This window comes from Antrostomus carolinensis, unplaced genomic scaffold (assembly GCF_000700745.2).
Source record: "Antrostomus carolinensis isolate BGI_N321 unplaced genomic scaffold, ASM70074v2 scaffold27743, whole genome shotgun sequence".
Classification (NCBI taxonomy): Eukaryota; Metazoa; Chordata; class Aves; order Caprimulgiformes; family Caprimulgidae; genus Antrostomus; species Antrostomus carolinensis.
In genome coordinates this window covers 1-23553 of record NW_010306260.1, presented here as the reverse complement: position 1 = coordinate 23553, position 23553 = coordinate 1, and the positions used below count along the sequence as shown (strand labels likewise).

Genomic DNA, 23553 nt, shown 5'->3' with positions numbered 1-23553 from the left:
GGTGAGGTTCCGATGGTGGCCCCATGCAGAGCGTGGCTGTAACCGTGCTGTCACCACACAGCCCCATGCCAGCGCTGGGAGCGGTGCAGCTGCAGCTGTCTGGGGCTGGGCCACGCTTTCACCTCTCGTCACGCAACGGGCTCGAGGTGCCCAACGTGCCAGCACGGGGCTGCTCGGCTTCGCCTATCTTGAGTTACAGATCTCTGTCTCCATTTTACATCCCCGTTAGAAAATCTAAAAATAGATGGTTGGAGTCAGCCCTATTGCAATTTCTCAGATCACTATCAAGAATTGGCCTGATCTCAGAGTCGTTCCCAAGGCAAACTCTTCATTTTACATCCCCATATTTGGCTTTTGTTTTGTTTTTAAGCGGGGAAATCTAGTCTGTGTTTATGTGGTAGAGCAGTAGCTGGAATGGTATCTTTACTTTTCACCAGTGCTTCACACACATGCTTTTTTAACTAGAGTTTTCCTTACGATTGTTAATCCTGGAGCAGGAATTTCCTATTGCATTCCTCACAGCAGGAGAGCAAGAGGAAGAGGCTGCTCTTTCTCCAGCAATATCCTTTTCCACCCTTCCTGTTTATATAGCATTTTTGTTTAACAGGACAGGGCATCTGACAGTGACTTTGCCCTAGCTATAGCTCCCTTGCTCTCAGGTGTTTAACTTGCTTATAGCCCGCTTGCGTAGCCTTTTGGAACTGCTTTTCCTTCACCTCCTGGCTTGAGCGCTTCCACCAACCACCTTCGTGCTGACCACAAAACCTCCACTGAAGTGGAGAGGACAGCTGATCCCAGCACGGTTCTCTACTGACAAGGCAGAAAGCTGAACTGCTGCCTCTCAAGGTGATCTGCAAACATGGTTTAGCCAAACAGTGACAGGCTGAGCCCTCAACAGCATCTCAGTGCCCAGCTTTCACTGGTGTCCCACGCTCCCACAAAACACATACTCTGCATTTTCCAGGGCGTTCCTGGGTATGGTGATGACGATCTGGAAAGAAAACATCACATGTTAGCTGCAGTCCTTCTGAGCTGGGAAACACAACCTGAATTCTGGCCTCCTGAATGCAGAAGGAGCTCAGATGGAATTTCAGGTACCTTCAAGGACTGCTCGCGCTCAGTTGCTTTGGCTCACCTTGGGTATTTCCAGAAAATGTTCCAGAAGCAATTTTCTGGTAGATTTGGATTTCACCCTAGATTTTTACAGGACAATTGATCTAAGAAACTATATGGTGCAAAAATTAAATGCTAAGAAACCAGAAACCATAGTTAGCCTTACAAATACCTAACTGATCGGGAAAAATGACTATATACATGTTCTCAATATGTAAAATACAATTTATTGTATTTAGAGACCATCCATAAGTATCAACACAATGTAGTATGTTTAAAACAAACATCTTACCAATAAATACTATCTAAACATTAATATTAATCCTCTGATCAAATGTGTACAGTGTATTGACTCAATATTGCACAGTGAGCTCTATATGACATTTCCATAGTGCATTCAGTTACAGGGATAGTTTGCCACAAATACTGCAAAGCATCAGAGTTGACTTTTCCAAGTGAAAACAGCTGAACTATTTCATTAGGGACTGAAGGTGATGCAAACACCAGTGTCTTAGGTTAACTGGTTATGGATTTGTGGAACCTAATGTTTTCATGAATGAGGAGACCTTGTTTCTAATACAATCTTTAAGTAATTGTAAAAAAACCCCACTTTCAAATAGAATGAGGATATTATCATCAAACTTAGCAGAAGAGCCAGTGCCAGTGATCCAGTGATCCAGTGATCAGTGAGTGTGTGATCAAGCTCACTCCAGTGAGCTTGTTTTCTCTTGTTTCAATCTAAATATAAATCATATCTTTGATCTTTTCGGAGATGTATCTCACCACTTGCATTTCAAAGCCCTGACTGTGCAAGCCCCCAGCATAACTCCAGCACTTTGCTCTCTATGTGCCTCTACGTGGGTTTGACTCAGTACCCGTCAGTGCAAGCAGAGGTCACACACTCTAGTCTCAATAGTTTTCGATGTATAAATGCAGATATAATTTCTCAATAATGCTATAATTAACTGTATCTCAGCTTTATCTGATTAAATCTTAATTCTACAGCCTCAGCTCCGCATGGGGGTAGTCCTGCCAGTTTGTGTATTGCATTATTATGCTCAGGCAGAGGGCTGGGGGCAGCCAGCAATGTGGCTGGCTGTACTGCTTCCCTGAAACCCAGCAGCTCCTGGATCAGATGGGCTTGCGGGCGCTGGTGAGCACAGGATCAAACGCTGGCAGGACTGTGGGTCACAGAAGGTTTTCAACAACTCACTGTTGTTCATTCTCAAGTCCAACTACAACAAAACTACGTCCATGCCCGTGGGAGATTACTGTTAGAGGAAGGACCGTACGATTTGGCTTGTAATGTCTGACCCATGAAAGTACACTGCTCTGACATTGCAGAAGGACCTTAAAAATGGGCATATATTGCCTTAATACACATTTAAGCTACATTGTCCTGCCCAAGTGGTATGAACTGGTCAAAATGCAAATAAGAATCATGACCATAGAATGACTATGACGGACTTGGAAAAGATTTGACCATCAGTATAACGGTGCTTAGTGCTTAGCTTGTAGCATCCCTTAGTGCTTAGCATGTAGTATTCCTTTAAGTAAAAGAAAATTCACTCACCAAGTGATACAATTAAAAATTTCTAAGAAACTACTGGTTAACTATTACCTCATGATTATGTAAATCATGTTTATATCCCTCATCTTTGCAGTTTGTAATTTTGTATATATTTAGATTCTTTATACTCAGGTAACAGAGATTAAATACTTATTTCTATCTAAAAAGACGGTAGGAAAAAACACGGATTGAAAGGATTCCTTTTTTGTACAAAAAATACATTTTTATGACAACAGCCAGTACCTTCACAGTAGGTCCTTTGCTCCTCTACTTACTACCAAGGTTCAGTCATCCATAATGCCATCATAAAGTATCAGAATTGTTTTTCTTTCCACTTCCCAACACCAAAATTCTATGCACTACTATGGAATGTTTCCAAAGTCTTATACTACATCCTGATAAAATCAGGAATCTTTTTTTCTTTTTTCTTTTTTTTTTTTACTTTAAAAAGGAACTCAATTCATGCAAATAAATAAGTAATGTGCACTGAAATACTCAATTCTATGATACAGGTGACTTCAGAGAAAAGTCCCTTTATAATTACCTAAACTAGTTCTAATAAAAGAAGATAGTTTCAAAACAGAATTAAAACCATTTCATTTAACTACAAATTGATGTTTGCTATGCGTTCAAGCAGATTACATCTTCTACCTAGTTGTGTTAATCTGTGGGTTCTGTGTCACTCTTTTGTAGTGTAGTGAATATCTGATTTTGAGGGGTGGCTTTTTTATGCAGTTTTTGTAGTCCAGGGTATCAGTCTTCATTTGATTCTGCATACAGGATCTCAGGTTAAGCCCAGATCTGCAGAGAGAGAGTTGAACAATTGTTTATGACATTGACTATTCTATCAAACATTTAATCAAAATTTGGCAAGGCAGTCAGATTAGTAGTACAGTGTATCAGCGGCAGTGATATTATTTAACCCATAAATTCAAAATTCCCTTAACTTCAACAGTTTGGCTAGCACTCTGTGGGAATTTTTTTAATTTGAATTTTGTGTTTATGTTTTACATTATGGTTTTATATCCTCGTTAGTCCCTCTAGAGTCAGTTTTCCTGTAACAACCCTTCCCCCTCACCCCTTTTTTTTAACAATCAAACAAAGCACCCAAGGCAGGTGCTCTCAGCACTTACTCGCAGAGTGTGGTCCCAGGAGCCTGAGCAGAACGCTGTCCCATCGGGAGAGACCCGCAAGGTGCTGACACGATTTTCATGTCCAAACAGAATGGATACACGGGACCCTTTCAGCACATCCCAGACATTTATGGTGTAATCATTATAGCCTGCAAACAGTAGGCGACCTACAAAGAAAATCAGATTGAGACAAATGAGAAATGAGAAAATGAGACTAAATGCAGTCTCAAGTAGGTAACGGGTCTTGACTGCAGCAAGGGCCTTCTGCAGGACATGCATCACCCAGCCAGCCACAACCCAGCTTTCCATGGCTGGCTGTGCTCCTGCTGGACACCCCTGCCCCACTGCTGAGCTATCCATACTAAATGCTGAACCAATTAAAATTTATTAGTTAAAAATATAGTTAAAAGTGAGTTAAATTATATAAAATCAGTTCAGTCATTAGAGATGGGGGATGACTCCAAATCACAACACACTAACACACTGAAGAGCACTTCAACAGCTAGTGCAGGGTAATAACATTTTGCTCAGACTTTATGCAAGAAGTTAAATACAAACGTTTGAATGATTAGTAGACAATTTGGTAAGTGATTCCGTGTCCCCAGCGGGACAAGCTGTGGTGCTTGTGACCATCACAGAGACATTCGCCTCTGTCACAGGAGGAGGGCAGTTCACCACCCACTCATCCCCACACAGGGGACTGGAGGAGCTCTGCATTTGTGCTGGGACAGGAGGGAGAAGACTCGAGCTCGTGTCTCTGGATCTGTAGTGAAAAATGGTAATGTCTCTGTCTTCATGTTCCTCTAACATACTTTTACTGCTATTAATCATTTATTATCCTTTTATAAACTATTTATGTAAGAGCGCTTAATAGTCTAGTTACATTTCATGTTTCCTTTGAAATGTTTTTAATCATTATTGTGAAATTCTAGCTTAGCTGTAGTTAATGGCAAAATATTTCCTGCCTTCAGTAGGGCCAGGAAAATACTTCTCATTGCTACAACAAAGCAATAGCCAGCCAGGTTATTTAAAGAGTAATTATTTTTACAGAGGCAAAAAAAGGCTTCCATGTATTAAATGTTTCTTTTAATACTTAGTATTACTTTTTATAACTTGTAATAAAAAACGCTTTATCAAATTAAACTGACAAAATTTTACAGTCCACCCCAAATCCCAACACCAAGATAACCTCCGAAGTTCGGGTCTCACCGCTGAGAGAGAAGTCCACACTGGATGCTCCGAAAATGATGCTCTCTTTGGAATAAATTGCTACTTCTCTGTCTGCACGAAGGTCATATAAACGACACTAGGATTAAAACAAAACCAACACACATGTCTTGGGAAAGGCTGGAGCCAATGGCTACTACATTTCATTGGAAAAATCTGAGAGGGAAGGACCGCAGCCTAAGAGGCATCACGAGAAGCGGCTGCTTGGCTTTTTTTCCTTTTGCTATTTCTGCCTGCAGTAGCTGGGACTCTTCTGGAGTCTAACAGGGATCTGAGCAACACAAGGCTGTTTTGTATAAATTCAGCAAAGAACTTGCTTTTCCAAACCACTTCTTTAAACCTCCTGCTATAAAGAGATGAGTGGTGTGTTTTGGACCATGGCTACCCACTGAAAGTCCCCCCACCCTCTTGCTTCCCCACTGTGGTTTCCTACACATTAGGGCACCCTGCTTCTGTGGGGGTGCATGGGGAGACAATATCTAAAGACAACAGTTTAGCCACAGCTGGAGTCTGGGAGATGGAGGATTAAATCTCTAGTCATCTTTGAGAACATGGACTGCATGGCACGGTGCTCAGACAGACAGTCCCTTGGCACAGGGAAGCCTAGATGTAGTCCTTGCTCCGAGTAGGACAGGCTAGCAAACAGCCTCTGCCCCTCCACGAGGCCTCTCTGTCTGAAAGGCCTCGTACATGAAAATAATTCAAGTGAAACAATAAGTTTTTAAACAGATCTTTGGTTTTCATTTCTCATGGAAAATCCCCAATCACCTCTACAACCTGCACTTCCTGTTTTCATCATTTGCCAGCATATTAGGCTTGTTTAACATGGAAATAATGTATAGGCAGCTCAGACTTCATTGCCATGCAGAAAGGCAGTCTGCTAGCCCTGAAATCAAAGTGCATTTTTGAAACTACTTGAACTGAAAACCTTCCTCAATAAGTTATATTCAAGCAAACACTGGCCAGACAAGTTTGCTAATATTAATAGACTTTACTAATGAAAAATGGCTGATTTTCAAGCCTTCACATAAAGGAGAGGCTGTTTCATTCGCAGGGCTGTGGGGAGCTGTCAAGTATGTGAAGTCCAGGTCTCCCAGTGCTCCATGCCGATGAATAATTCCATCAGACTGTCCTGATAGGGAGTCGGGGTCACCACAGGTGACAGCACTGCCATGTGAGCACACTTTTATGGTTTTGCTCCAGTCAGACAGGATTATCTGTTCCTCAAAATCCCTAAGTATATAAATCAGGTCAAGGATATCAGTCAGTGTATCAGTCTGTAATGCTGAAAACACCATCCCCTTCATTTAAAGAATGAAGTAGATGGAAACTGCCAAAACCTCTGTCAAAAGATGGAATTTCCCATTCTCCTGCTCAAGTTGGGGGTGTCAGGAATAGTTAAGAGAGAAAACCCCCATCAAATAAATTAATAAGCACAGGCGCCCAGAGCCTGTGGTACTGGGCATGAAAAGAGAGTGCTGTCATTGGACTTTAATGATGGACAATTTCTCCATCTCATTCCCTCAGCACCTCAGATGCTCACTCACAGTACCACATCTGAATGTGCAGAGAGGCACTGGGCTCACCACAGAGCTAGAAGTATTTATTTATAATCACAGCTTTTAAGACCTAAAAGCAGTGTACATTCTCTCCAGAAGAGCCTTGGAAGGTCTCTGCATCCAGTGAAGACAATGGGAATGTTTCTATTGAGTTTAGCTAGTATTGGAGCAGACTCAAAACATGCTCTGAAGGCAGAGTACTTTAGAAAGAGTCTTCACCCTCATGCAACTCAGGTCATGTTTGAATAAACAGGAGAAACAAGGTGCCAGATGCCTCAGAAAATGTCTGCTCTCAAGTTACACTTAACTGCCAGCTCAGTCCCTGCAGGGCTGTGGTACAGGCAGAGCCTGGTCCCCCATGAGGACTCACCAGCTGCCGGGAGAGCCACCAGCCGTGTGCATCACCCAGGGGCCATCACCCAGGGGCCTGAAGGCACCAGGAGGTAAGTGACATTTTGCATACAATGCGCTGACCAAAATTACCTGTCAATACATACTGTGCCCCTCCTAGCAGCTTGCTCATGGATAAGTAAGATCAGTAAGAGCTATTGTATCATCCAGGATGACCTGGATGCAATGACTCATTGCAGTGAAGAGTGTTGGCAATGAGTCAGGCTGACAGGGAGGAGATATACCTGCCCAAGGCCACCCCAGGGCTGCAGAGGCCAGCTGACCAGGGCTGCGCAGCTCCATGCTGAGCTAATGGCCCTTCTGCTTGCCAGGACGTGCACACTCATGTGCAGCCTCCCTTCATGCCCTTCTGCTATGCTGCTGCTCCTTCTTTCACAAGCTGCAGCATTTCAACTGGTTCCTCCCATGTTGTGACCAAGAAGTCAAATCTCTTCCAGTAAGACAACTGATTTTGATCATGAAACTTCAAAACACAGAAAATCTGAAATGAATATTTGGGCAGTACCTCATGCAGAAAAATTTGCAGACCTACAAAGCGTTACTAGATTTTCCCTATTATTATATATAGTATTTAATATGTATTATAGCATTATTAATTCTGTAACTTTGGTGTCACAGGCTCAGTTTCATCACTTAAAGTCCTCTGTGGATGTGACCTAGTCTTTTAGGAAAATCTGACTTGGGAAGTAATAGAAATTCCATAAATTAGGTTGCTGAGTTAACATACCGTGGCATCATCTGAACCAGAGGCAAAAGCATCTCCACTCGGATAATATCTGTGCATGAGTAAAAAAAGACCAGAACACATTACATTACTTGGATGAGGTCAGACTTCAAAAATAGAGCCAGCACATTGCTCAACATCACAAATGTGTCCTCTCCCAGAAACATACTGACCTGACACTGTTGACATCTGAATCGTGGGTTTCAAATGACTGGATGCACTGACCAGACCGCATATCCCAAACCATGGCTTTCTTGTCACATCCCTAATAAGACAAAAAATTAAACTACAGTTGTGCAAATGGTGCCATTCAGCCCTATTGTGCCTGATACACGTCATCAAGCCCAGCTACATCCATAGGCTCTGATCATCACAGCTCTGAGGGGATTTACCCAGCAAGGAACCCCCAGAACTGGCTGTACTGGTACCCCCAAGCTGGTGCAGTTGCAGTTAGGAGCAGAGTACCCCACAAAAGCTGGAGCCCCCATGGTGCCACAGACCAGCACGGGCACAGCACTGCCATCCAGCGCCGCGGGGTGCAGGCAGGATTGGGGTGTTGGCACAGGCAGTCCCATACCAACTGTCACTCACAGCCCTGCTCTGCTTGTGCTGCTGCGGCACCCGTGTCTGCAGTCCCACCGTGCCACAGAGCTGTGTAACTGACTCATTCCCTTACCACTTAACATGCCCAATATAAAAAATTAATACCCACCATTTAAAGTTTTATAACTAATTCTTTTCATACACTGAAATAGAAAATGAAATAAGCACATCCGGAGGGTCTCTTGCCCAGTCTCCTGCCAGAGTTAACCCCTGCCGTGGCTCTGCACCCACGTGCTCAACGGCATGATGGGGATGAGAAAAGCAGCACAACAGCATTTCATGTCATTATCAAGCCCTAACCTGCCCTTCCAAGCTGTGCTTTGCAAAGATCATTTAACTCTGGGTGCTTGCTGCGAGGTGCTCAGCACCCTGAATGCTCGGGGCAGGAACCATCTCATACCCGTAGGGCCAAGCTCTCAGCTGCTGTGTCTTCCTGCTGTCACAATTGTGGTGACAAGAAGAAGAACACGGACTTTTCTTTTAAGAGTGATGGGAGATTTTAATAAATATGACCCTGCTGAGGGGCAGCCATAGGCAGACTCAGCTCTGGGGGACTCAGCCTCTCTGAGGCTGTGTGGGAAGCACAGAGCAGGCCAGGCGGCTGATGCTTCTCCGAGCTAGTATGTCCTGCCCAGCAGACCATACCACACACGTTATTTCTTTTTAAGCAAATATGATCACTAATTAAATTAAAGTCTCTTCACAATTCACATCTTTCTCTCTTCTTTTTTGTAATTTTCTTGTTAAAATGAAAAGCCATTTTTTTACCAATGATGTAATTATTTAAAAGAGGTAATGTTCCTTTGTACCAACTTGTGGTTTCTGCACGAGGGAAACCAAACAGGATAGAGAACATTTTGGACTCAGCATATTTCCCTCTCAAGCCCTGCCACAGCCCAAGCCCAGCCCTTCATATTGCTTCCATGTGCACTCTTCTTACTGACCACTCCGGGAGTTTGGGGGCAAGACCAATCTGACAAGCTGGTGCTTTGACTCCTAAGCTTTTAAAGGAGAAACCAGCAACCACCTGCAGAGGGATGGGCCCCTGAGTGCTACCCAACTCGCCCCAAGGAGCAGCAGAGGGCACTGGGCACAACAGCCTGGGATGCAGTCCTGAGCTCCCAGGGGGGCTGGGATTTTCAGTGAAGCTGTTAAATGTAACAGCACCCAGTCTACACACTGATGTATTGGCATTGCTTATTCCAGCTCAAGGCTACTGTATTGCATATAGGCACAGCATACAGGGAGTCTCTCTATGCTACCATACCTTCAGGTTGCACTATTTTGGGTATATCTGTATTGACACAATGTAAGACAGATCTTCACTGAAGTGGTATTTTGCATGTGATGAATTGAGTCCCTGTAAGCATGGACATGCCCAAGCTGCTACATCGACACAAGTATGACATATTCTCTTAGCAGTACCATAGCTGCTTGTGATTCTTTGCCCTATAATAAGCTGAGCTGTTCCCAGGGAGAATGAATCTATCCTTTCTGGGAAGCAAGCTCAGTGACAGGAAAGCCTGGGAGGAGTAATGCACTCAGATGGAATTAGCTTTCAGTCACGCTTCAGAGCAGCTGTGCTAGCAGCAGGCAAACTGGGCCAGTGTGCTGGGCTCTGCTCCTGATGGGCCAGCCAAATTTGATAAAAGAGCCATAACAGAAGAGGTCCAGGTTTATTGTGTGTGGATGGCACCATGACGCCAAGCGCGAAAAGCAGAATCCCCTAATCCATGGTTGTCACCCTCTGACACAAGGGCCATTTCCATCAGCAAGCACAGGACCAGCCCTGGGCCAGCACAGGTGGGGCTCAGAAACCAGGTACCTTCAGTAAAGTTACTGGTAGCAACCTGCCTCTAGTAGGAGAGGTCATCTCTCAGCTCCTCCCAACCCTCCCCTGCACACTTAAGTTCTGATGTAGGAAAGACCAGGATCACCTCAAAAAGGAGCTGAGCCCCATCCCACTCACGTTATGCCTTGCCTGCCCCACTGCCGGGCTGCATGCCAAGGGCTCGGCTGCCTGGGAACAACGATCCCTCAGCAGCAAGACAAGATTTGGAAGATGCCCTGGGTACCTTCCCAGACCAGTCCTGCAGCCCCAGAGAGGTTTCTGTGTTTCTTTGGTCCAGGACAGGGAACAGGCATCGTTCAACCAATGAAGGGGCTTTAAATGCCTCTGGTACAGGGACTCAGTAACAGCTGAAGATGTGGCCACACCTCATCTCCCTGCTCCAACTTGTAGGAGGGTTTAGCCAGCATCCAAGCTACTCCTTGGTTTCTGGGGAGCAATTGAGGGACATAGTGGCAGACACGTTACTTGCAGCCCCACTTCAATGCCCTGAGCAGCTGCCTGGCGCACCCTGTCTGGCTCCAGAGAGCTGGGCACAAGAAAAGAGCCAAATGTGGGGAGTCGTCTGCTGTGCCGGGCGCCTATCCACAGGGGCTCACACCTCTGCTGCGGTGCGAGCCCACTGCTCTGAGTCTGAGCTTTTCCCTTCCTGGGAGAGGCGTTGTTTTGATCCTGGACTGGACTGCTTTGGTGTGGGGTGGAATGTGCTAAATAAGCAGAACTGCAGTCAGACTGGCTGGGTGGGTTTGACCCCACAGTCAGGGGTTTAATTTGCTCCAGCTTGGAAAATGTGCTTGCAATGAGTGGATTGCACTGGGGCTTCCAACACATACTCTAGCACTCTCTCAATAAGATCACGAGCCTCCTGCTTTGCTGCCTTTTCCCTCCCACATTCCTTAATTTTATATTATGATAGGAAGCTCCTGCTTACCCCAGACACAAATGTGTTTCCCGTTTCAGAAGGGGCCAGGTCCAGGCACAGGACATCAGCTCCATGACCATGGAAACTCTGTAGAAGCTGCCCACTCTCAACATCCCACAGTGCACAAGTTCCATCTCCACTTGCTGTCAGGATCTATAGGATGTGGCAAGAAAAGTCACAATACAAAAATCAGCAGATAATCTTCAAGTTCACAAAGAAACAACTGACATCCTACACATATACCAAGGACAATTTTAATGTAATGAAATATTATGCAATAAATCGGAGCCATAACAACACAGTTTGGATTTTATTTTTAAGGAAAGAAGTTACAGTGGAAAGGAGAGCTGTACTGACACAGCTATACCTACACAGTGCTTCAGTAATGGTCAGTTTTGTGAAGTGGGGTTTGGAGAACTGATGCAGTAAGGATCTTATCCTCCAAAAAGGAGGTAGAACCAGACTGGTATTCCTCTCTGCCCCTGCATTCAACCCTATCCATACTTAGGCTGCTGGAATTCAACCCAGGTAAAGAGAACTGTTGGAGTTAGGTATACCTGTTTAACTCTCTGATTTTTTTTTCTGCTTGAAATAGCCAGGTTAAACCCAATTAATTTGGCTTAAGGCGTGGATTTTTTGAAAGGGAAGTAAGCCTGTCTAGACAGTTGTTTGATAAGTCCATCAGCTCTCACTTGTCCAAAACCATTTGTGTGTGAAAGGGCTTGAATATACACTGACCGAACATAGCTCACAGATTCCCTCATCTGCTACAGTACTTGTAGAAAGCACATGTGATCAGCACTTGTTATTGTGGCTAAATCCTGATGATGCTCAATTGTTCAAAATTTCCCCTCGGCACCCAAAGCTGTTATGCAATCACATAGGTTGAAAGGGTCCCTGTGCAGTGGTGTGGAAGGAGGCACAGGTAAACTTAGGAGGGCTCTCAGTCTGGTACACAGGTTTTTCTCATGGTTGGTGAGGAAACTCAAGGGATGCCAGTGGGCAGTTAGAAGTTAAAAAGGAAATACTCTTCAAGAGGAAAACGATCACAGAATCATGAAACCATTCACAGAGTTGCATAAAGGTTAAACACTGAACATGTTTGACAGATGCTCCAAAAACTCCTCCCATAAGCAGAGGTCTGCAAAGCTGCAGAACAGACTGTTCTGAATCCTGCAGTGGAGAGACGCTAATACTCTGAGATGATAATAGCAGAAGAAAGTCATGACTTGTCTTTCTGGCTAGCTTTTGAGCCTAGATCAATGAACTTCTCTGTTCTGAGGAGTATTTGTACTTGGCTGAGGAATGAAGACTTTCAGCTCAGAGGATTTGCTCTTGCAATAGCATGTAAGACAGCTATGAGGGGAATAGGAGTAGCTAAAAGTGTAAGGGAAGAGTCTGCTGGCAACCCAGAGCTCCAGCTGATGCTTAAAGAGAAATGTTATGGACTCAACATAAGAGGGTATTGCTATTGAAAATAAAACCAAACCAAACTCCAAAACTCCAAAACCAGAAGGGAATTAACACTCTTTGCCATTAGACCCAGGCTTGCTGCTCGAGGCTCTGGCAGCACTGGATGGGGATCCTTGCCTGGAGCCTGGCGGCAAGAGGCAGCACTTGCACAGGGCAGGGGACAGCGGGGCAGGGGACAGCAGGGACACAGCTCTTGCTTGCCAGGAGCACATACACCAGGCTGGGAGCCATGGCAAGGGCAGAGGGGCCACCCTCACCTCTGCCTCCTTGGCCATCGCCACCAGCCTCATCCCGCTTCCCATCCCTGCTGCGCCGGGAGCAAGGCTGCCTGCCCTATGCAGAACACTTGAGATCCCAGTTAACTGTTGCTATTAATACGCATGGAGCATCGTCACGTGGGGAGCATTATCACACGGCAGAGCTGCAGATACCTAATTTAGGAAGCGAGGCTCCCCAGCTCTCTGCGTACTGAGGCGGGGGAGGCTCTCTCTGGCAAGACTGATCTGGGGCACCAAGAAGGAGGTGTGTGGGTCGCCCAGCCCTGAAGCTCAGTGCTTTTCTTGGCCCAGGGTGGGAACATGATACGGAGAAAGGATGGCACCCACTTTTTCAGCACCCACACAGCCTGAGAGTGTCTTTAATCGATGATGAACCACCCCCAGATCTCCTCTCTTTCCACTGCGCTGCCAGATGCCATGGGCACACCAACTCCTGAACTCCTACCCTGTCTTTCATTCTTCCAAGGGAAAACTGAGCTGTAGTTTAAGAGAGCAGCCAAGGCAGCGCAGCAGTGTTCACAGCACCTAGCAGTGGGTGCTGTGGGGCCACTGGGCTGCGGGACACCTCCACCATGCGCTAGGGCTGCTCCAGGACAGGTACCACATCCCTCAATGATGCGAGCCAGGAGAGCAGAGCTGCTCCGCACACAGCTGGGACAGCTCCTGCACACTGTGTGTGCTGCACTGTGCACCCTCAGAGTTACTGAATAATCTTAATTCTGAGGCCGTTATGTAAAAGGAAAAAGACAAGAAATCTGGGATTCTCTAGGCTCCCCTACATAACAGTGTCCTAACAGAAGCTTGGCCAACCCACTTGCTTGTATTTGTTTCAATAATAACATAGAGTCCTATAAATTATTACTTAGAAGCCTATCAATCACAAGAAAATTATTTTTAAAGTCTTCAGAAAAAATCTCTGAATCACTGACTATAAAGCACCTAAATCTGCTGTGGTATTATTTAACAATAGCAATCCATTATGTTCAATATCAATGCAGTTTGCTGTATTTAATATGGAGAAAAAAGACTCAACGTTTCTTTCTTTTTTTATTATGAAAAATGAACACCTATTTTTCCTTTCATAGGATTTAGTAATGATGCATATAGGTATGGACAAGAAAAGAGAACACTGGTTTTCTGTCTCATCAAAAATATTCTACTTAATTTAGACTGCTCTAATTACGCAGGGCTCCAGCACAGTAAGGTCAGGGCTAAGCAAGCCTGAGCACTGGGTACCTCCACCACTTGTTTCCATGGCAATGGACTTAAATTAGAACCTCGGAGTCATTACAGAAACCATAGAACAACAAACAACAACATAGTCTTGGGCATCTCATGTCCCAGAATAGAAGCAATGAGAGCTGATATTTCCTTCAGAAGAGCTCCAAATATCTGGAAGAAGGGGACAAGGTATTCCCTTTCCAGCAGCTCTGCTGACACAGAGAGCAATTAAAATGCTCCCTTCTGCCACTTATTTTGCTGCAGAACTGCTCTGAGCCAAGCTTCAATTAAATTAAAAAAACAGAGAGGACAAGGGGATTATGCTGGCTCCTTTCATCATCTTTCGTGTTCCTGGAGATCTTTGAGATATTCACTACAGAGGAAGGCTGGCCTGGTCTCAGAAGATCTGCATTTAGTTCCTGGCTTTGCCATAGTCTCCCACTGTAGCCCTCTGTGCTCCAACCCTCTGCCTGAGAGATGGGGGTAGCACCACTCCTTTCCCTCAAGGAAACACACCCCTGCATGTACAGACAGCAGGGCTAGCCCCGTGGGGCCATCCTCAAGCTCAAATATCTCACTTGGTGCAAACAAAAGATACTAAGAATGAAAGCAAAAGCAAAGTTGGCTGGAGGTCCGGACAAAGCAGACAAACAACACAGTGTCGACTGGCTGGCATGGCACATACCCAATCTAGCCCTATCTCAGCTGGGTTTTTAACTATTTGTATTAGTTTAAGCTCCTAAAAGCACAAGGCAGCACAGACCCAGTGAGCAGAGAACACACCGGTACCAGTGAGCTCCCTCTGCAGAAGGGCCAGGCGTTCGCAGGGCACAGGCAGGACAGCCTGGCCTTGGGCTGTGACAAGCATTTCCTTACAGCAGCTTCTGCAGCACCCTCCTTGTCCCCAGTAAGGGTTTTCCAGCAGCCCCTGCATGGGGCAGGACGTGGCCCTGGGTGCCAGGAAGGTTACTGACACCGCATACGAGTGCAGTTCCAGTTAGGTGTTGCTGGACGGTGAGCAGCGGGTAAGGAATGCATTTACCTGCATGTCTGAGTTAGTGAAGCTGCAGGCAGACAAGTAGTTTGTGTGCATTGCAACCGACTTCTTCTTTGCAGCCATATTTTCATTTTTGTCAAATGTCAGAGGGTACACAGAACACTTGTTGTCCAGGCCACTAAAGAGAGTAATAATAGCAATCACAGAGAGAGGAGAACTGGTTAAAACTGCAACGACAAAAGGCGAGTGGTGATAAGAAGGAAACCACCTGTCAGTGCTGCGCTGCCAAACCCTTACAAGTACCGACTTCCCTGTATTGTGCTGTCCGGGATCTCCCTGCGCAGGGAAGCCCCAGCTGCCTCACCAAGCTGGATACTTTACAGAACTGGAACAGCTGCACCTCAGTATTTTTTACCCTCATCGAGTTTATAAACGGCACTGAATGAAACCTCACGAAAGTATAAACTGGGAGGTGACATAGAAGTCACCTCAGGGTTAATGTTTCACATACAGCCAAACTGCTATTTTTTCTTTGACATCCATCATTGTGGGGATCAGTATTTAAGCATCATTATAGATCTGTCTTAATAAATTTGACCTAACTCCTATGGAAGAGATGGTATAATAAGTAGTAGGTGTGAAGACAGGGCTTTTAGAAGAGTTTGGAAAAAAGGTAACAGAAGCACTGACTTCTGTAGCTGGTGTGTCCCTCCTGGACAGTTGCACCAGTTAAGCTGCATCTCCCAGGCCTGATGTGGGACTCTTTTCTAAAGCGTCTGACTCATGTCTGACCCTTTTCTCAAGCCATGGTAGATCAGCCCTGCCCTGGTCCCTGGGATCCCGGCACATCACCACGTGCTGTTTCTGTGCCTTATATTACGTCCACAGCACTTAACTGACAGCACAGCCTAAATACAGAATTAGGTGGTACAACACATACATGCCCTCCCTATCTCTCTTACAAGTGTGAAAACAGAACATTCTTGCCATTCTTCCATTTTTTAGTGAAAAACATAGGGTTTCTGGACTCCCTCTCCACATACATTGATGGAGTCTGCCTGTCTGTCTCAGTCTGCTGCTTTCTAGATGTGAAAGTTGCACAGTTAAGTCTTTGTTCCTTTCTCTCGCCCCAAGCTTGCTTTGTCTGTCTGATCCACCCAATCCCTTTTTAAAAGATGTTTTGCCAACATCTCATCTCTTTGTTTTCTCCCCTGCATAAAATCATTTTTTTCAGACCTGAGCCCTCAGAAAACTTGGATAAGATTATCAGGGATGGGTTTACTTCTCCCCACCCCATCTTGGCAAGATCTATTCATGCGCTGGTAATCATTAAGGACTAACCTTCCCTATGACATAGAAGAAAGAATGCAAAGAAAGAAGAGGGTTAAAACCACTCTTCCTTAGAAGATATATCCAACACACACAACCAAACTGGAACAGGGAAGTTGCATGCATGCAGAATTCCTAACCCATGATATAAATGCTGAAAGAGGATTATTTTCCATGCTTACACAACAAATGTTATTACACTGAAGTCAGTGGAAATAATATGTACGAGCCATTATGGGAACAGAATCGGAGGCACTGAACGTAGTCCTTCCATCCACAATCAAGGCATGCAAACTTCTAGCTGTCACCATCTGAAGGCATTGGGACACCACTACAAATGAAGCTTCTCTGTGTAAACAGCTGTGGAAACTAGGAACTTACCCACAAGCAATGGCGCATCCAGATGGGGCATATGCACACGCCATCACCCAGGTACATGGCATCGTCACTGCATGTTCCTGAAACACAGCATTTCTTTAAACTGGGGCATCACTGTTTCTCTCATTGGTGCAAGGAAAACAGCATAGAGTAGTAAGTTCAGTATTTCTGTGGGATGTCCTTAGGGTCAGTGAAAGATAGAGGTGTTTCCCCCAGCCATAACTCACATGTAAGGCTGGGACAACCCTTACTGCAGAATGCAGCAGAGCAGCAGGTGGATGTCTAGTCCCTCCATGACACTTTCCACCTTGTTCATGAGCCCCAAATTGACCCCACAGCATGGTTTTCTTGGGTTACTCAGTGCTGTAAAAGGTCTCCACTGCTGTAAGTGTAAAAGGGAGTTACAAACAAGCTGGTTTTGCTCAGCTGTGTGGCAGGGCTTGGAGGAGCAGCAGCACCATTTCACAGTGAGCACCACAGCTGAAGGATCCCAGGTGATCACACATGGTACAGGGGTTACCCAGGGAGGGCCTCTGTTTTGCTGGCTGGGCTCTGCCCCCAGCTGGGAGCCCTGCCTGCCAGCGAAGAGGCTGGATCACAGGCTCTCACTGGAGACCACGACAAAGCCCAGTGTCCTGACAGGGACTTTGCTCAGAGACAGGTCAAGGGAGGTAGTTTGCCCTGGGCCCCTTGGTTTGTGGTGCTGGTGGAGGTTTGCATATTATCCCATGATCCTGCTGCCTCCTGTGACACCTGTGAGCCCTTCAGCCCTCCATCTTATCCCACCATCATTTGCCTTGTGCACAGAAATCTGACATCTGCTGAAGTTTCACTTACCTTGTTGGTAGTGAAGGAATCCCACACGATCACCTTCCCATCCTAAATGAAAGCACACAGAGAGAAATTGAGGCCTTCCAGAGACATGGTTGCCAGTCTACTTCTCAGATTTGGGGAAAACTCTGCTGCTTATTACCATCCCCCAGTCTGTTATGTCATGGAATTTTTATCTCCATTTTAACAACAGCACAATGGTCACAGTGAAGCACTGAGACTCTCCTCAGTAGTATGAGTTATGTCTTTGACCAGAAGGAAACCATATCTCCTTTTTGCTGAGATCACTGATGTTGGCTTAAAAGACCATTTTGGGGTGTTTTTTGTTTTGTTTCTGTTTTTCCCACCTGTACCTTTTAGTGGGTTTATGAGAACTCCTCTCACTTGCAGCACGCGCTATGGACAGGACCATCTCCTTAGGAATCTGCCACTACTGAGCCCTCACAAGTGTGTTTGCACAACATCTTTCTCCCAGCCTGTAATGACCACCTGCAAAGCCAGACACCTCTCTCAAGTGATAACTGTCAGTGGCTCAGTACTGGGCCTTACAACTACAAGAGGTGACCTGTATTACAAACCACTTCCTGAGCTGGCAGCACTCATGGGGACTATTTATGGACATTGCACTGTTTATTAATCTTCCCTTTCCTGTCTTCTCCTGGATTTCCCTTTACTTCTCACTACACTTAATTAACCTTCAATTATCCATTGATACCATCTGCTAAATAGTCATCGTGAGAACACTCCACAGAGAGCCACACAACCACTTTGTGTATGCCAGCTACACTCGTGCCAGCTACTTTGCCTTATGCACATAAGGCAAAGTAATAATAATATTATCCTCCCTGTATCATGAAAGCGAAATGTTCATTACTGAGCAAGAATTGTTGCTCTACCTGGACTCACTATAGTTCTTAAAACAATGCAAAAGTGCATTTCAACTTGCTTGTTCAGCTTTCTGATCTACACATTGACATTTTAACCACTTTAAAAATGTGATGTTAATTATTTAAAATTGTTTTCTTTGCTGAGATGACCATGAATGGTAAAAACTCCCAGTAACTGAAGGTGGCTTGCAATGCAGATTGCCTATTTTTATCCCTCAAGTGAGACCCCTGACAGATTTCATATAGGTCAGTGAACAGCTGTGAGATGCAACAGGCTCACTCCCCGCCATACTGGGCTCAGGACAAACCAGGCGATCTAGAAAGTAATTATCTCATTACCTCCTCCAGCTCATGAGACTGCTCTTGAGCAGGTGTTAGGACTGTTTCTCAAGATGCCCAAGTAAATACAGTAATTTTGGAAGGATGTTTGAGGTTTTCAAGGTCACACCAATTATACAGACTGCAGAAGAAATTTCTGTGCATAGAAACCTCAAGAAGAATCAACATTTCTGCCCTTCCCTTTACCCGATTATTTTCACTGAACAAATAACTGAAATCATTACTAAATATTTTATCTGTAAAGCACAAGGAAATAAAAGTGGCCTCAGTTAAGTTCTCTCTATTTTCTGTTGTAGTATGGAATATGGGGAAAATCCGTATATGTCAGGACAAGAAATATTTCGGGTATTAGCTACAACAGGTGTAGCCATGATCAGAAGCTTGGATTTGTGCTCTCTGAACAAATACATTGCCAACAAACTGCTTTAAAGGCATCTTAAAAACATTTACAATATACACAGGTGTCACCTGCAAAGAGTGGCATATAGCATAGCCAAAAGATTTGTACAGTGCCCAAGAGCAGCTTTGAAAAACAGCATACCTGGGAAGAGCTCACAATTCTTCTCTTGTCTTTGCACCAGTCCATACAGAGGACTTTATTTCCATGGCCCTTCAGGGTCCTCCTGGTCTTCATCACAAATTGGCCCAGCGCCTCCACACGCTCTGCCACCTGATGAACTGCAAACAGCTGATGGTTAGAGAGCCCTGCATCAAAGCTCTGCCCTGGCACATTTCTATGTTTATGAGTAATGTCCCTTGGAAGAATTAATCCATGAAGTTTGAGTCAATGGTGCAAGCCAACAAACTCTGCTTCAGAGCTGGCAGGTGGTAAAACCAAGGTGGGCGGTGTATGAACATATTCATCAGACGAAGATAATTAATTCACTCAGGGCTTAAATTCCAGGGCTGTAGCAGCTGAAGCTCTTGCAGTCTGTCACACTCAAGTATAACTGGTAAATAGATTACCCCCTCACCCCCTCTTATTGGGAAATCCTCAGTCTGACTGAGGCTTGAAAGTGTAAAGTCAGCCTCTAACCTAACACATGCCTCAAGGTACTCAGCAGAAGCAAAGACCGCTACTGGGTCTTGGAGGAAAAATCACATGAAAGAAGGGGGTAAGCAACAAATCTCCAAAGTTTCAATGGTAAAACACTTGTTCCAGATGTGAGACTCTCAGCCACAGTCAGGTCTCAGCACCGCAGCATGATGATACTGGCACTGGAGACTTCTCTGCTCTGCCATCCCTTCTGGTGGCCAGGGGAGCACTGAGGGCCAGGACACAGCTCTGAATGAGCAGAGAAGCTTGGCATTTACTGTAAGACTGCACAACCCAATTTCTCAGCAGTGTCTATGGACATCAAGGACTTTATGGGTGGGTCAGCCTTTTCTTTTATGGGAAAGAGAAACAGAAACAGAGGCAAGCAACTTTACTGAGTAGCATCCTCTGGTGGAGGAGAAACCAGTTCTTACATACCTCATTTGACAGCAGTACTTTCAGCTGATATTCTTAAAAACCCAACAAATTTACATTTCCAATTGTGCAAACTCATTTTGACATAAAATTCATCTCATCGCAGCACAACTAAGAGATGTCTCATGTAACCCTGGTGCCTCATGCTGGGGTGATCTGCACATATCTGTGAGAAAGCATCATCTGAGGAAACCTATTTGCTCTGCTCCAGCGTTGTTCATCCAGCACAGAGCTGAGTAGGGCCATGATGTATCTTGGCAGTCTGTGGCAGCTCTGACACACTTCACACAGAGCATCAGGGAGGGTGGGAGCTGCTTCAAGTCTCACAGCAGAGTAGGGTCCTGGGGCAGGAGACCCTGGCACCAGAACTAAAAATGTCTTGGTGTCTTCTAGAGAAGAGCTAATAGGATCCAGCGCTTCCCTGTCTTAGGTGCTTGTTCATGCTGAAACTTAAAATGATCCAGCTGCTTTTATCTAAGGGGGCAATGCCTGACTCAAACCTTTTGAAATAAACGCAGAAGCTCACATGCTTTAGTGAGCTGGTGGAGGAAATCTTGAGCTTTTCAGTGCCATGCTGGAGGCTGAGCTCCACATCCCACATGGCAGGTGATTGCTCTGGAGCTGCATTGCTGCTTCAGCCTTCATCACTTTTCTAGAGCTGCAAGAAAGCTCGTGGGCTAGGAAGGGCTGTCACAGCAAGAGAGCAGGCACCCTTCACTTTGAGATCATTCCCTGGCACAGGGTCAGGGCAGCAATTTCTGCCTAAGGCAGAGACTGATTTCTGGTGGATGAGCTTTTGACAAGTCGTCTTTCAAAACCACCAGCCAGCCCTGCAAGCTGTGCCAGAATAATGTTCTCACCTGAAATCTCTGCTCAACCAGTCTCACAAGTGCTGTCCACCATTCCTGACAATTTGTCTGTACCATCTCTAACAGGAGGTCAGAAGCAAGTTTCTGAGAAAGTACCACATAAACTCACTGAGGAAAAGATACATTTTTCCCCTACTTTTGCCCAAGGAAACCTGCCAAATGATCCAATCAAAAGACATGAAAACACAGGACAGGAGGTTATTATGGCAGCTGGAAATATGCTTGTGTCCAGAACGTATCTGAAAAAACAAACGTTTCACAGACAATGGGAAAAGTGTTTCCATTGTGTCAACACAGTCAGACTCTGTGGAATTGTCTGGTTTAGCCTTACTGATTCTCTGAGGATGCTTATCTCCAACCCCAGCCATAATAACCCTGCACCCGCCTAGCACAGGTTTTAGAGTCAGATAATTATTTTGAAGCGTTCTCCAATATTGTTTCAAGATAGTTGAAAGTTATGCACTCAGGCAAGCAGATCAGCTAAAGCCAGTAAGTAGCCTGAGTGGCTTTCCAACAGTCCAAATAAAACAGGCTATTTTTCTAAAACATATCGCTTGGCCTGAACAGGGGGTGTGAACTTGATGCAGATATTATTGGGTCTTTGATCTTTTCTGTGCTGGAAGTCAGTTGGTCCTCACAGTCTCTTCTAGCTTTAAAAATTTATGGATCACACAAACAGAACAAACTGTTTTACCTACACCTAAAATTTTAAGCAATAGAATTGAATCCTTAAAATTGTAAGACTGCAAATCAAATGCAAGTTTGGTATTTCCTTTTTCTACCCACATTTTTAAGAGCTGCTTTTCAAAACCATTTGAACAAATAAGGGCAATCCTAGTTCAGCCAGCTGTTTGTTTTGGGAACCATAGAGGGAAAGTCATGATCAGAGCAAAAAAATGTGAAAGACACAATTTTAGATTAGGAAAAACCAAAAAAAACCCCTAAAAAACAGAGGAGATGCTTTATTCTGAAATTTACAATCTCTGCAGAAATAGTTCTTGGGGATAGTTTAAGTATAAAAAAGCTTTGATACAGAACCAATGATATAAAGTATCAAGAGGGAGCACTGTTCTACAGCAACATAAGACTTTTATCTTAGAAATCGTGTCATGGCTATGCAAACACAGCCTCCCAACATAATTTTACAGATTTTACATACGATAAAGACATGAATACCCTATGACTATCAATGACACACATGGTTAAGGTGTCACTGCAGTCTTAGGCAAAACTCTTTGTGAGCAAGAATGGATTTAAGCATGTTCTTAAGGGGTCTGTTAAAAAGAGGCCCCCACTACCTCCAATACAGAAATTATACTGTAGGACTATGCTGATTTATGGTAATATTTCTGTAATGAGGCCATCTCCATTTGTTTAGTGATTCCTATTAATAGGACACTCATATAACATATGATTGTCTAATTTGGACAAGAAAATGCTCTATTTACTCCAGAAAAAAATCTTTTAACCCTCCCCCATCTGAAATTCAAGAATGTTTGCCAGTACCCCAGTCTTACAAAACACTAAGAGCTAAATCACTGGATATAGGCTCAGATTCTTTTTCAACATTTAAGGCATCAAAATAGATTAAATAGAAGTTTTAATGACTCATTAATATTTTTCTAATAAAGTGAACTATATGATTTCAGAGGAATACAGTAATTTTTTTTTTTTTCTAAAAAAAACCCCCCAACCAACTACCTGAAATATATCATTGTAATTATAAAAATGAAATAATAAAAGGATTTTTATATTTCAGGATAGATGAGTTAGTACCTATTTGAAAAGCTCCATAAAAATAAGGTTAGTTTATATTTTTCCTGAACAGGAGTAGGGGGGTGTGGGGGGCAGGCAGCATTGAAATCTGCCTATGTCATTTCTGTTACGTTTACCACGGATCTTGAAAGTGCAGCTGATAAGGGTGTTACGCATTGACAGCTCGGGCACTGACTCACCCCGCACCTCTGAATCAGCGCTGGATCCCTGCAAGTTGTTTGTTTAGGGGAAGGCAGGGAGAGGAGCTGGTGTTGGAACCAATGTTCCTTTTCAAGCCCTTTCACCTTGCCTGAAATCCTGGCCTCGTTAAAGCAAATTCCCACCAACTTCCACAAAGCTGGGGTTAATCTTTCCTTCTTTCTGTCACTAAGATGTGCATTAAAAGGATGCAAACAAATCTCAGAATCCACTGTGGGGGATATTTCACGGTCTCCTGCCTCCCACCCCCCACACACACACCAAAGGCAGCAGGAAGCGCAGCCCGAGCCAGGACAGAGCCCCGCGGGGGACGGGGTGATGGATGGCCGGGGTGATGCGGATGCGGGGGGCCGGGGTGATGTGGGTGTCTGGGGTGATGGATGGCGGGGGTGCTG

The 23553-nt window shown here is 44.7% G+C and overlaps 1 protein-coding gene across 1 annotated transcript; it reads right to left on the bottom strand.

Moving 5' to 3' along the window:
- Nucleotides 1–2249: 2249 nt before the first annotated feature.
- GNB5 (G protein subunit beta 5) lies at nt 2250–19540 on the bottom strand. Its single transcript, XM_010165078.2, has 10 exons — nt 19386–19540; nt 17625–17666; nt 16791–16867; nt 15126–15258; nt 11121–11264; nt 7911–8002; nt 7741–7789; nt 5026–5122; nt 3817–3983; nt 2250–3484 (listed from the first exon to the last, which is right to left on the bottom strand). Exons 1-10 carry the CDS (start codon nt 19476–19478, stop codon nt 3473–3475), a joined length of 906 nt encoding a protein of 301 aa, XP_010163380.2. The 5' UTR covers nt 19479–19540; the 3' UTR covers nt 2250–3472.
- Between the last annotated feature and the right edge of the window lie 4013 nt (nt 19541–23553).

Excerpts from the sequence above, each read along its gene's own strand:
- GNB5 (XM_010165078.2), bottom strand. The coding sequence starts at position 19,478 with ATGAAGACCAGGAGGACCCTGAAGGGCCATGGAAATAAAGTCCTCTGT. Across the intron at positions 5,123-7,740 it reads CTGGTTCAGATGATGCCACG|TGTCGTTTATATGACCTTCG; the intron begins GTATGTTAACTC and ends TTTTAATCCTAG. Across the intron at positions 3,984-5,025 it reads TGTGGACTTCTCTCTCAGCG|GTCGCCTACTGTTTGCAGGC; the intron begins GTGAGACCCGAA and ends TTTTCTTTGTAG.